We start from the raw sequence: 14,996 nt of genomic DNA on the forward strand, positions 1-14,996 counted from the left end.
ACCGCGGTTCAACTTAAATCTGACAACGCAGCTGCAATATGGTTTGTTATAAATAACATGTTCGGCTAATGCATGCTTCTGTTAATGGATACGCATTCTGGCTTCCCAGTACATTACAACTACAGCGATTTAAAAAAAAAAAAAAAAAAAAAAAAAAAAAAGTGGACAAATCATTCACTCATTCAATGCGAGTGCGTATACTGGAATATGAGCATTTTTTCCGTCATCACCCGGGTGCTGATAGCGTGCGCGCACAGGTGAGACCTGAACAGCACACGTTGATATCGGTGTTAAACTAAACTCATGTAAGCTTTGCCAGTTTAAACATTTAAGAGCAAGATGATGCGACTTTTTATACCTACTCCCACTTTAAAAGTGAATTTACCTCTGCCATTCTAAGACTATGTATATTTGGGCTGCGCAACTTGAAATTGTAGGGTTTTTTATTTTTTATTATAATACTGCTAAATAATTTAATACTGCTAAAGTGTTTTTTTAAATAAATGATTACTGTAATATTACTATTATTAATATTACTTTGTGATTATATCAATCACAGCCCTAGCATGCATATATAAATATGCTAAAAAAAAGTTAACAGTATGAGTAACGCATACACTTGCATATATGTGTTACTCATACTATTGCTTTTTTGGTACAGCTACAGCATCATTAACATAAAAACCTTGTCGGCTGTAACTTATTAGCAAAGCCACAGACATGTTCAGCACTGTCACTTTAACAGGTCAGTGGTACCACAGACTAAAGCTTTCATGGGCGTCTCTCTTCTCTTGTTAACCCACTTATTTGCCTCTACCCCTCCCTGTGGATATCACTCCCTCTCTCAATGTCTCTGTCTCCTTTCACAATCTTCCTTCTCTTTTTCTCTCTCTCTGTGCCAAACGCTGCTGGCTCCTGATTAACAGTGAATCTTTAATGACCCCGCCCCCCCCTCCCCCTCTCCGTCAGGGCACACAGATTGATCTCCTGCCATCTCACTAGCCAACAAATAAAATCTTGTTTTTTTTTTTCAAGCCTGTGAGGATGTGTGTGAGAGTGCGTGTTAATTCCTGCAACAGTACGGCAAGTGTCTGCCTGACTACATCTATTTATCCACCATCATGATGACCATGTGATTGCTAAGTGTGTGTGTGTGTATGTGTGAGCAGAAACAACAAGCCCTGCCCCCATGCCTCCCCCACCTCTTGCCAAGCTGCTCTGCTGAATGGCTAGCTGTTAAATGATGGAACCCCGTCGACAGTTGCATTCAGGCAAATTCGAGGAAGCAATTACCTTGAAAACAGGGGTCAGAGTCTTGGCTCATTTGCCTTAATTGAATTCCAATATCTGGCTCTGGCTGTCCTGACCCAGCTCAGGACCTCCTACCCACCAACCCAGCCCAGGCTAATCAAAGTTGGATAGCCACACTCGCCACAGGAGACGCATTAAGTACTTTTACATCCAACAAAAGCTTGATTTTAGTTACTTAATACATTTTACTAAAATAATCTTTTTTTTTGTAAAAATCAAATGGAACCTATTAAAACACCAAATAATTATTCACCTTTTTTTTTAAATGCTTAAGCACACTAGTTTGGTTTTTAGAACTACTACTGGACCTAGATAATGTGATTGTAGCTTGTCTTTGTCAAGTATAGCATTGTGTGCTAGTCTGAAAGAAATAAAGAGCTGACAATGCAGATTTAATCTTTCAAATAATACATATATATATATATATATATATATATATATATATATATATATATACTTAAATTATATTACTTATGAAAGATCATGTATACATACTTCTGTTCTTAGTCTACTGACCTACAGAAATGCATAATTTAGATTAAACAGCATAAAAGTATTAGATTAGAATCAAACACATCGCCTGATATTTCACACTTGAAACACTTACCCGGGGTTCATGCTAAACTCAGGGTAAACAGATTCCTGGATTATCTTGATTCATGTTTCATACTGTTCATACTTTATCCAAGATTAACACTTGGGTACTCTTATGCTGATGTTTCACACAGGTTAATGTTCCTATTTGTCATGTCAGTGTCATTGATTGGACAACCACAGCACGCAATAGGTTTAACTGTAATTTCATGTTTAATTCCACTCCAATTCACGCGTTTGTCCCTATTTGTCATTTTCCAAATCAAATGCTGTTTATACATAGTGCAGTGTTTCCATAAGTAGCCTAATACAGAAACTGGTTAAATTCAAATAAGGTTTGTGTTGCCCAAGTCAATAGGAAGCTTCTCAATGCTCCTTAACACAAGCTCTTTAAAGTATTTAACATGGCTAATCACAGACAACCCTGACAGAATTAGACTTCTCCCTTTGTGTGATCAAAACAAGATCTTAACTATACAAGCCTAAACATCTCCACATGCCTCTCAAACCCTGTGACAAACAGACACGCAGAGAGAGAAGCATTACACGCATTACAAATGATCCAAGCGGCACACACTGACGAGACAAAAACAAATGGCATAAAAAAAGCAAACATCACGGTGTAAACACATGACATTACAATTTAAAACAAAGTAAAATCAGACCATGAAGGGCAGGGGCAAATCTGCAGCAAGATACTGATGGGACTAAGACACACCAACAATCCTGATCTCCGCCTAGAACACAAGTACAAACGTCTCTGGCAATCACGGATTTGTCCTTGGACTGTTTAAGAGCTGTTGAGGTGATAGGTGTTGGATTGAAGGTTTTACAGCGGAGGATTACAGCTGATGTATCACCTTTGACCCAAAAGCAGCCTGTGGGAGTAGGCTAGTTTACCTTCTTTAGCAGCGAATTTGATCTTTATTGCTACATACTATAAATCCAATTGTCATTTAGGAGCCAGGCATGAATGTATTAGTACACTGAGCCGCATGTGTGCAGGTTTGTCCCTGGCCCTGGTCAAATGAAGGAGAAAGAGGGGTATACACACGGTGAGAGGCAGATTGGGAAGTCCACGTACCCCGATGACGGCATTCAACTCTGTCATTGTCACTTGCTTAGCACGTTCAACAGCCTGTGCAACCTGCTGTTGGTGCTGGAGAAAAGAGAAAAGACAAATCAATAAACTGAAAATTAGCATGGGCTAACAGAAATAACGGCACTAAGATGGCTTATTTTATGAACAGAAATGGAGAATATTTACCTCTTGTGACAAAAAAGGCATGATTTGAGCAAGAATCGCATTTAGCCGTTTGGCAATCTCAGTCTGAAGTAGAAAAACAGAGACACAAACAGTACAGTTATTAAATGTTGTCAGCTCTTCTCTAATCACTCAAATGTACTTAATTCACGACAGCATGCGCTCCAGCACTCTCACGTTACTTTCACATTGCTGAATGCTCTAATCAAGCCTCCGCGCATCTAAACGAGGCATGATGGGATACCTCCAGAACTCCTGATTAATGAAGTAAAAACTTCAGAAACGTCTGTCTTCGCTGATGTTGCCATGTGTCTGATCTGCCTCAATGAACACGAGGCTCTTCGAGCACTGATATGGTGTGTGTGGCTCACAAAGCCAAACAGCTCTCCAGCACACTGCTACTGAAACAGATCTGGCCAAAATGCTGCTCTGCCAGGCCAAGATGGCCTGCGGTGCCCATCTGGCCAAGTGATGGAGAGAGAGAAGGATGGATAAGGGGCGGGGCGGCGGGTGGGGGTTGTCTGGCCTCAACCCCCCCCCACCCCCTCATTACCCAGACAGATTATTTCATTAAGATGCTGAAATATGCTAATGCTGATTTGGTGCTGGGAGATTAACGATGGCAATACTGAGCAATTACCATTTTTCCCCATGCTCCCATTCCAGCAGCGCAGGAGGCGAGGAACCGGAGCCCTACAGCAATATTCAAAATGACTTTTATTGATATGGAGAGGCGGACAGGGTAATCAGCCAACATGCTCTGGTTCTCCTGCATTACTCACGGCTACCTGAAGCCCCCAAGAGCTATTTCAACATGAGCTATGCTAACGCTTCAGGATGAAAAGGAGAGAAGGGAAAGGAGAGCGTGAGGGAGGGGGGGAGAGGAAGTATGGGGCGGTGAACAAATTGATTATAGGTTGGAGCAGATGGCCCAGCAGGTGAGGGAGGAGAGAAATCTCTCTTTCTTTCACTGCAAGCCACATTCCGTTCATTTTTTGGCAGCGTGACCTCTGTGCCTGTGGGAGGGTGCTGACCCTGGCACTCTGATGGATTCGGTCTCTCTTTAGAGCGGGCGAGAGTAGATGAGTTCTGACCTGTGATGAACCATCTCTAGGGATGTGAACAAAGGATCCAAGCCCTCTCCACACCCCTTTCATTGAGTCATTGAGCTATTAATGCTTTCTCAGCCCAGCTTTGCTACACAAACACAGACTCCTTCGCAAAACAAACATGTACAACAACAATAATCTGTTGCTATCTAATCAAAGCAAGGAAATATTTGAAAATGAAAACGCTGCCTGCTCTCATGCACCAGCCGTACACAGCTTCTTTTTCCATCGCTTCACCCCCTTCCTCTTGGCTTCCATTCCTGCATGCCACTCTGAGGTTGCCACAGCAACCGGTCCGCCCCTATCTCTCCCTCAGATCATTATGTAAATTGGAGCTCTGCTTGACCATAACAGGCAGTAAAATCATATTACGCGCACAGGGGCAGGTCATTAAATTGAATTTTCAGCCTGTCGATCAGATCAACTCGGCAAATTAATGTGGGATGAAAGGGGGCAGATGGGGGAGGGGGGGAGTAACGGCTTCTCTTTCATGGGTGGGGTGGTGTGCGTGCGTGTGTGTGCACGCGTGTGTGTGTGTGTGTGTGTGTGTGTGTGTGTGTGTGTGTGCGCGTGTGTGTGTGTGCACGCGCGTTAAGAGAAGGATGACTGGGAAACACTACCCTTCTGCCTAAGCCAAAAAACCCTGGTGACTGTCCAAAGGAGAATATATTCCACAGCAATTATCAGAAATGACTTTCCCACTGATATACAGCATATGACTTGTTAGTACACAGCACACTATGTACCACAGAATCTAAATACAGAGAGCAGTAAGCACCTGCTTTAGCAAAACAGCTTCCTGTTGTGATGGCGGCTTGAATCAAACAATGCGGCTTGTGGTAAAAATATCTACATTTATATTCATAAAAAATAAACACTTTAGGCAAGATATGGGTACAAAGGTCAATCTCATAAAAACAAATGTTAATGCTACAAATATGCTTTAAGATTTTTTTGCATTGTGACATTGACTCACATTTTATCCTCTAATCTCATTACGCTACAAATAATACTGCGATTACGGGTGTAAGAAAGTATTGATACACATGAGTATCGCGATATTTTGTTTGGCGATACTATATCGATTCTCAAAAATGGAATATCGATATTTAAAAAAAAAAAAAAAATCAAATCATACAGGATTCATGGCAGTCGTTTCGTTTTGAGTTCATATCCCGACCGCTAGAGAGCAGTCTTCATCTCGTTAGGCCACCACTAATATTAGTGTTCATATAGTTCGCTGCCAGTAATGGAGGATTGCTTTAACCTGCAGTTACACATGCATAATGTTTTGATATTTTAAATATTGATAATAAAATATTGAATACTGATATTAGAAATCTAAAAAAATGAAAAGATACTTTAATTGTGAAATTAAAATCGCCAGCAGGTGGCAGCATGTCACAGTTTACAAGTGAGTCATTGCGACTTGAACCTAATCATTTAAACAGTTGATTCATTCAGGAACGAAGCACCATCAGGTTGCTCAGAGACGCAAAACAGTGCTGTGACTTTTTGGAATTATCGTTCGAGCAAAAACAGGCAATACGGTGTCTAAAACGCAAGTCTCTTGTATAAAATCATTATCACATTTGTAATCGTGCTGATTTTTGAAGGAAAAAAACGGCACTCTTCGTGTGATTTTTAACTATATGAAATGATATAAATATATAAATTTTCTGCCCCCATATCTTGAATTGTGTGATCTTTAATGCATTTCAATAGACTGAATCATGCACTGAAAAAACACTCAATGCGCACGCGCACTGTTTAACCCATTAGACTTTATCACGTAATGCAAGCATGCATTCTGTAGGCGTTTTGTTTGGTTTTTGCAAAATACTCAATGTCAAATTGCACATCGTTAAAACAACAATTACGATATTAAATCACAGACGATATATCGCACGCCCCTACAGACTCCATAAAAAATAAGAAGCAAAAATGACCCGAATCAGAATCGCTTTACACAAACTAACCTACAAACTACACTAACCTCAGATTAAACCGCTGCACCATGGGATAAGAACAGGAAGTGCAGTATTGTTGAGTTTCAGAGGCGTGCCATAAGCTACTAGAACAGCTCCCACACAGGCTGATAAAAAAATAAAAATAGAGCACAGGGAGTGAAAACAAGGCCCTTCAGCAGAGAGAGGCTTTCTGCTCAGCTTCACAATCCCAGGTGCTCAGTGCTGTCAAGCAGCGTGTGAAGAGCTCTTACACACAGCCGTCAATGGCACGCCAGAAGCCATTTACCTGTTGCTGTGGGTACGAGTTGAGTGCAGGGAGACACTGATGAGGATTAAATATGCTACAAAACAACTGCACACTGAAGGAGAGCCACTCACTGACAAATGAACACACACAGACCGCTGCACACTCTCTCTGTGACTCAATGAACAATTACACACAAGAGGGAGGGAAAGTAGGGAGCGAGTTTTTATAGTTGAACTTACATTTACATGCTCACTCAAACATATACATTCTAATGACAGATGAAGCTATCTTCACGGATAAGAAACGATAACAAATAAACCAAAGCATTCACACACTTGAGTTCATTCCTTCCCGCCTGACACAGGCTCCTCTAACCCTTGGCTTCCCTCGGGCTGAAAGACTGCATTGAGCAGCAGCCATCTATACAGGGTGTCTCTGTCTTGCCCTCGCTGCATATGCAGCACAAATCCTGTTGGAACGGTTTAGTGATGTTTGTCTCTCTCTGTGCATTCATCTGCTGAAGCCGGACACAAAGGACACAGACACGACCACCTGGTTCAGTGTACAGAGCTGAGAGACAGATGTGACCCAAACTTTACACACAAACACACACAGACACACACAAAACAATATCTATATTCAACAGTGAAGATGCAAAGTGGCAAGAAGCTTAAAATGTCCTATAGGCTTGCATTTGATTACATATTGTAATCCAATAATAAAAAATAAAAAAAACACTTCATTCAGTGCAGCTTTTTCAAGGGAGGAAAACAAATGGATTAATTGTTCGATATTAAAGACTTTTTAAACTTATGAGTATTGGTTTACATTTAAAACGTACGTATGTTGGCTGATATTGAATATTTAACAGATATAGATATAAAAAAATTAAAAAATTAATAAAAAAATTAATCTAATTAATTAGAGGCTTTGTAATTAATTAATCGAAATTAATCGCATTTTAATCGCATATAAATATTTGACCTGAGAACAGTGAGAAGTAAGTTTTTTTTATATGGATTTTTAAATTTCCCATCCACAGGGCCAACCAAAGCGGTCTCATCAGCTTCTTTGTCCATGTTCACTGTGGTTTGTTTTTGGCTGTTTCTCAATATGTGTTCTTCAGCGATCTTGCGTCCTTGTGTTCTCGTTCTACGTCATCATTAACCGTCCAAGTTCAGTTCCAATTCTCAAGAACGCAAGTACAGAGGATGCATGAAAGTGCCCGGATATGTTCTTGAAACTGAGGATGCATCCAGTGCAGACTTGAGAGAATCGAGCCGTTAGAAATCCCAGAAAACGCTGTGGGTGGCCGGTGTACGTAAGCCTGTAAGCTTTAAAGTCGCTCTCACAAATACTTAACGGCTCTTCAAGTTGAAAGTAAACATTTATCGTTTTGTTTTGGTTAATTTTAATAAAGTTATAAGACCCGGAGAAAGTCTGCATTTTTATTGGCATATTAAAATTAATCTTAACAGTAAAACATATAACGCTGTAAAATAAAACAACACAATTATATGAAAGTAATATATATAATAGTATGAAATGTTTTAATAAGTTTTGTAATATTTATTGTTCATTGGTCGCTGCTTATGCTGAGACTATGCGGTCAGTTAAGCAAGAACGCAGTACATCTCAGTTCTCATAAGTGTGCGTTCTGTGTTCTCGCATCCTTCCGAGTTCGTTCTTCCAAGGAAGCTTGGCAAGACCGGTCTCCACGAGAACGCAAGTCCGTTCTTTGCGTTCTTGGACTTGAGAAACAGCCTTTAGTCTTTTTTTACAGTCTATGGTCTGAACGCTAGTTGGTGCTCCAGTATAATCGGTCCGCCGAAACTCATCCAGTGAGAAACGTTCCGCGGTGCAAAAATAAGTGCGATTAAAATGCGTTAAAAAAATTTATTTATTTATTTATATAATAAATTTATTTTACAAATTATAATGTTCTGATGCCAATTCACTATTTAAGCTATTTTTGTCTACACAAAAAAGATACAGATTTTAATATCAGGCATTATGTAAATAAAAACGGATTACTGGTGCAATAAAGCAAATTTAACTAAATAAATAAATACAAACAAGTGGGTTTTAAACTAGAGAAACTGTCAGAACAAAATATTACTATATAACCCTGTCTGCATTGTTAGTAGTTCACTGGCCTGCCATGATAATGCGGGTGCATTTTGTCAGCACTAGACATCTCACTCGCATGTACACAAACACTTCTGAAGAGAGACTGCAGTGAGCTCCGAGTCGGTTTGCTTTGGCTCAGAATCAAATCGACCATCATCACCTTGGCAAACAATTCCTGGAATCCTGAATAAATTATTCATCTGAACAAGTTCCCTCCCCGCTGCCAGTCTCAACCCCCCTCCTCGCTCTCTCTCACCCTCTAAGGCCACAGACTGAGCTTCACTTAATGAATCTGGCTTAGTGTGTGCACACACAAAAGAACTGACCAAATACGGCCACACCAATGATACACACACACACACTAGTTCTGCATTCAGCAGTGAGCACTTCACGACAAAATGAGGAAGAAAATTAAGAGGGAACTGTGTTAAACACAGAGGGACAGCAGATCAGGGGCCTCTGAGGCTCAGTAATTAAAGGGCTACATTGACAAGCACAGCCGTCCACTTCCTGCCCCCTCACGACCATAAAACTCACCATCCTGCCCCGAGGCTCTAACGTACCACAAGATTAGCATTGACCCTCGCACCATTACAAACTCTCGAGTGTTTACATAAAACGGTCATTTAACACTAATCCGAATCTGGTGGATCCTGAAAGCACATGACAAATCCGGCACCTAGATGCATTTTCCTCCCTTTCCTTTCTTTTCCAAAAGCACTACATGAAGGGCAGACTGTGTGTTATCAGACTGCTGTCATCACTAACTCCAGAGAGAGCAGGGAGTCCATGCTCCGATGAATAATTCATGCGTTTGCGTCCACTCAGTCAGAGCCCTATTGATAAACAAAAGAGAGGCTCTGAGAAGAAAAGAAAAAAAGCCAGTCGATTAACCTGTTTGCGCAAAGCCCCTGCACCTTCCCTTCCCTCCCTTTTCATTTTCTCTCCGTCTCTCACAGCTGGAGGTAAGTGCCTGACAGAACCTTTCTGAAAATGCAGTGTCTGTGAGAGAGAGGCATGTGGCCCAGACACACACACACACGGAGTAGCTGATGGATTGTGCATGCTGTTCCAATTCACCACCCTCACACTGATACCATTAACCTTGTGTGGCCTCAGGGTGAGAACCATAAAGGGCCTCTTCAGACTGAGCCCTCCTCATATGACTATACATCATATCACTACTAATGACATTGAGAGATAGAGAAATAGAGGAAATGTGGGTGTTGCCTGGTATCTCTTTTAAAATGCATCAATTTCATCACCTCACATGGTTACAAAACCCCAATCGATCAGTTGCAGAAAAAAAAAAAAAAAAAACAGGCTGACAACAATTAGGACTGCCTGTGATGCCAACCATTCAAATCAATTACTAAAAGAGGTTAAATAACATTTCCTGCTGGACACAGCTGACCTAGTGAACTTTATATGGCCAGGTTATCTTTATCTTGCTTATACTTTTATTTTTAGTTCTGTTGCATGCAAACACCACTTTCTGACACTTTTATTTATAGGGGCAGCGTAGGAAACAAAGAGAATAAAAGGGAGCAGAACCGGGAAATTGATTCAGACTCAAACAGATGCTAATAACTATGCCTCTAACCACGGTAATCAATTTAATCATACTTATCACTACTCAAACTTTACGCTTGCATGTTTGTGCACGCACCCGTTGTAACATCTGGCAAGAAACCTTCCATGCCATTTTCATCTTTCTGGCCAGAAGAATTTCTTGTACAATAAAATAATCACACATGAAAACCACGCAATGTACAGTGAAAAGAATATGGGGTTCGAGAAAATCACATACCTGTTTATGCATTTCGATGTTCAGCCCATAGGACATCTCATAATACTGTAAAAAAAAAAAAAAAAAGAGAAACGCATTTAGCACACAATAGTATAATGCTATTGACTGCAGTAGTGCAGAGTATCACCTATATCATGCACCAAATGTATTTCCTAAAAAAAAAAAAAAAGTGTACACAAAGCTAGGACTTTTTAAAGCTAGGATAATTGCTTGATTATAGGAGTAGAGAGCAATGTTTATGCATCTCTCTGGCAACATTTGTTTAGTGGCATTTACTCACTACTAGCATTCATGAAAGCACACTTATCTCATACCAGTTACTAAACAGTGGTTAAAAAAAATTAACTATGCAAAGATTGACAAATAAGCATCTCGTCCACCATTATTTACTCTCCCTTTCCTCAGTGATCTTCCATCTCTAAAAAACTTTTATTTTCATTGAAAATGTAATTTCAATTCTGTCATAGGCATCTGTCAATTCAAGAGAAAAGTGGTTTTCTATACTCAAAATAGCCGTTCAGACAATTTTCATCTGAGCAACTACTGCAAACATTTTTTTTTTCTCAGAGTGTGGCTGTGTATTTCATTTCGTTTATCTGGTAGTGGCCTTTTTACCACTCCGCATTCCTCCGAAAAATAATATTTAACAATGGTGCCAGCATGTTGAATCAATATCTACTGCATGTTCAAATAAGATAAGAGAGTAGAGCTCGGTTAACGCGGTTCAACCTGTGCACTATTACATCACATCCTGATGGAATTCAGTTTCCACTCACTGGATTTCTAATAAGAGGCGTTCAGCCACACTAATATTAGTGTAATTCCTGAAATGCACACAAGGGTCAATATTGAGACTGCAATCATCCTGAAGGTTGATGACGTTTCATCTGGGTCAGGTCTCTATGTAATTTAAGACAAAAACAACTATACACACCTCCACTGAATAAATGCATGCACTGTTTGATTTTTAATTTGTTAGCTGACAATACCTTTGTTTACATTCACTGCACATCATAAAATTATTTAATCTTGACAAATTATTCACAATGGACTGGTCTCTTAACTGCTATTTGTTTCAAAAATCCAAATTTGATTAAACCGAGCAACTGAGCCTGCTTTTCTCTCACACGAATCAAGAGACACTCAGCACCTCGGGTCAGAGTGGATGGAACAAACAGTAACTCCCTGCCCAAAACAGCCTCCAGGCATTTCACAACAAATAAAAACACTCACACTCTTATGACCTCAACACTGATCCTCCAGGGCAATCAATGCAAATGCTATCACACAATAAATAGGGGTAGTGGATACTAAACACCAGCTCAGATAGCTGGCTGGTGACCCTATTGATGTTTTCAGAGGAACAAAAATTCAACAGACAGACGACCTCGGATTAAAAAAACGACATCTTGCTCTTACCATGACATAATGCCGCTGCATCTCTGTCTTCTCATTGGCCAGTTTGTCATACTCCACTTTAAGACTGTAAGGAGAGAGAAAGAGCATTATAATAAGTTCCTAGCATTCCTGGACGGCAAAGCCGTCTTAAAGATCTCTAGGTGGTCACATACGCATGCAACTTATTGACATTATGTACTTATGCAGGGACAATTACATATACAAATATGAAATTATAAACAGTTACAACACACATAGGTATATTACGCACAACATTGTTATAGTTACTACTCAACAACTGAAGAGTTTAAGGTTGCATTGCTGCATTTGATTTACACAGAATCAAAGCAGCATCAGAGCCGCCTCAGAGTCTAGTAACAGGTGTGAAATGAGTCACAGCCATATTTACCTGTGGTACTGAGCTTGAAGGAACTGGAATTCATCTTTGATCCGGTCACAAGATTCTGCTACAGTGAATTTGAAGCCTGGCTGACCAGGCTGGTGAGGTGCCTGAAAAAAAATATCAATCATTTATGTGAACTGTTGCAAAGGATAAACTTCACGTTACTAATATAATCCAACCTAGTCACTGTCTGATGCAGTATGCTATTACACCAACAACAGTGTTTTAGCATGTCATTGTACCTTTGACTTCCTACCACCATAACCAAAACAACCTACGACCTTCTCCATTACTCCTTTTACGGCAGTCTCAGGTTTTTCTTTCACTGTGTTTTTGAGTAAGTCATGGGTATAACCACGGGTGTCAATAACACATTTCATGCTTCCCGATTTTCAGGGAAATTATATTTCATCGGAGCTGAACTGCGGTTTGTCAGAAGTGCCCAGGCGCTCCCTCGAGCTCGGCCCGTCGGTGGTTTTGAGCCTCCAACACTCAGCAGCGGTCGCGTGACACAGACGGGTCACTGCGTCTAAACAGAGCAACTGATTCCCCTCCTTTCATTTTTCTAAACGTTTTTTCCACTTTAAAGTTAAATGAAAACGCACTACTGTTCAGAAGCAAGTTAACGGACGTCCAGAGGAGTACATCCTTGTTTAGTTTGTGCAGAAAAAAGGACCGAGGCGAGGGAGACGTCACGGGGCACAATAGTGCTCAACGGTGGAGAAGCGCGGAGCTGCCTGAACACAATACATCAATATAATGTATGTTACTCACCGGATGCCGGCCCTGCGGATACATCTTGAATGTATCCTTTCTGAGGTGAAGATCCAGGGATGTGGCGCTCTTCAGTAATCCGAGTAGATGAGCGAGAGCCCGTCGGTCACCCCTCCCTGCACTCGCGGACACACAAAGCCCAGTCCGTCCACCGCTTCTCCCGCTCCTTATACCCGATTTAACCCCGTTATCCTTCACACACAGCCGAGGAGCAAGACAAAAACACAGCGCGTTGGCTCATTATCTCCAATAAGAGTCAAGCATTCAGCAGCGCGTGCTGTAAACACAGTAGTTGTGTAGAGCGAGTCAAACACACATTTGCTGCTTGTCATCTGCGCTGCGAGCTGCGACTAACAAGCTGCTTATGAGTCTTCTCGCAATAACAAGGTTACCTGACTGCTGTTTGCTTGAATGTAAACCCACAAGATTACAGAACAATGTAAAACAAGCTAGATAAGACTTTTGAACCCCAATCATCTTAGAGCAATTCATCGATAAATGGGTCAAAAATTATACACTTGTTCTGATTAGCACAACGTCGAGCTTCGAAGTAAATACGGCAATAGCAGCTTTGCAAATTACAAAACAGGAACGGAGAAAATAAAGCACGAAGTGTGTTGAATTAGCTAAATAAACAGTCTAACGTAGATTACAAGTGGATTCTTTTGAAAGTTATCTTCCGCTTTACCTTTAGTCTCCATAAAATCCTTTTCCGCGGATGTAATGCAGTAATAATTCCTTGCACAGAGGAAACGTCGAAGTCCTTCACTCGTGACCTTATACGATCAGTATTAGGCGCTGGTTGGGAATAAATCCCAATCCTAGAAAAGCAGCGCCGCTTCGAGAATGTTTTCCTCAGTTAAGACTCGGTTCTCGCTTGAACACGATTCGCAGTATTCCCGCTGTTGGTAAATTCTCCTAATCCCTATTTGCTTGTTTGTTTAAAAACGTCTGATTGTGAAAAGTTTGCCTCGTACGTGCCAGCCGCTCGCAATCGCTTTGCCTAGTTTCTCCAAACACTCGCAGTACCCCACACAGACTGCCCACTGACACGCGGGCTCAACTACCGCGAGAACAAGCGAACGCAACCAATCAAAGCTCGGAAAGGACTTCACCGCGCCGACCAATCAAACGCGGGATCCCCACGTGGGGCACGTCTGTTCCGCGCGTGCTGATTGGCCATAAAAATCTGACCTCATATTCGCCATTTTGGCTCTAAATAGGTTGCTTTCCCTGTAGACAAACAACTTACATGAGCGACGATTGTTCGAAGTCTAGCCACCAACTAATATCTCAAGAGATAGATTGTAGCCTTAGAAATACATATTACAAGCGAAATTGTCTGTTGCGCTTCAATTCACCGATTTATCAGTATGACTGCTGCAGTTTCAACGAAAAGCAGTGGAAAGTTGCATCAAATCTGGTTATACTTGCTTTGCCATGTTTTCAGTACATTGTGAATCCGTCACTGGTGTAAAATAATATGTGAGCAGATGATCGACTGATTTGAGCCAAAACATCCATCAAATGTCCCGTTTTATCCTTTCCAAGGACGTCTAGCACAGTGAAACAAGAGAGCACCCTCATTGCCAATGTATAGTTATGCTACCGATTTTGAATGTAACTCAAATTAACAGCATAATCTGTGAAATCAGCCCTCATTACTTGATTCACGCTGTCTGCTCAGCAACACACCATGCCCACGTCTGCGCCCGAAAAAAAACCCAACCTATCATGTTTTGCTCAGACCCACGTGGGGCGCAGCTCCTTGTTCTGCGCGCGCTGACCAATCAGAGCACTGGATTGTATCTGATTGGCTAAGCGCGACACGGGTTGTCAGTTCGAGACCTAAGTTGTCAATCAAGCCCACGAGGGGTAGAGCGCTGACAAATGCCTGTGCCTCTCAGCCTCCCGCCTGCGAATAGTGCTTGGAATGGCTGCTTAATTAGCTTCGAATGGCTTTTCCTTCCAGCTCAAACAATCTGT

General features: G+C 41.2%; 1 protein-coding gene across 11 annotated transcripts in view; it reads right to left on the minus strand.

Annotated features, from left to right (window-relative positions):
- LOC306870843 (transducin-like enhancer protein 3-B) overlaps positions 1-14,755 on the minus strand; it is a 29,333-nt gene extending 14,578 nt beyond the window's left edge. For 6 of the 11 annotated variants that reach the window (XM_079418281.1, XM_079418286.1, XM_079418278.1 and 3 more), the window contains exons 1-7: positions 13,699-14,078; positions 13,011-13,202; positions 12,243-12,343; positions 11,855-11,918; positions 10,436-10,480; positions 3,173-3,235; positions 2,960-3,064 (exon numbers count right to left, since the gene is read on the minus strand). In XM_079418281.1, coding sequence (XP_079274407.1) covers positions 2,960-3,064; positions 3,173-3,235; positions 10,436-10,480; positions 11,855-11,918; positions 12,243-12,343; positions 13,011-13,034 — 402 coding nt within the window. In that variant the 5' untranslated portion in view covers positions 13,035-13,202; positions 13,699-14,078. Of the gene's footprint in view, positions 1-2,959; positions 3,065-3,172; positions 3,236-10,435; positions 10,481-11,854; positions 11,919-12,242; positions 12,344-13,010; positions 13,203-13,698; positions 14,087-14,675 lie in introns of those variants that run through there. The other 5 variants (XM_079418283.1, XM_079418280.1, XM_079418285.1 and 2 more) reach the window with 4 other exon arrangements.
- Positions 14,756-14,996: the final 241 nt, after the last annotated feature.

Source organism: Barbus barbus (assembly GCF_936440315.1).
Source record: "Barbus barbus genome assembly, chromosome: 1".
In the NCBI taxonomy this organism is placed as follows: domain Eukaryota; kingdom Metazoa; phylum Chordata; class Actinopteri; order Cypriniformes; family Cyprinidae; genus Barbus; species Barbus barbus.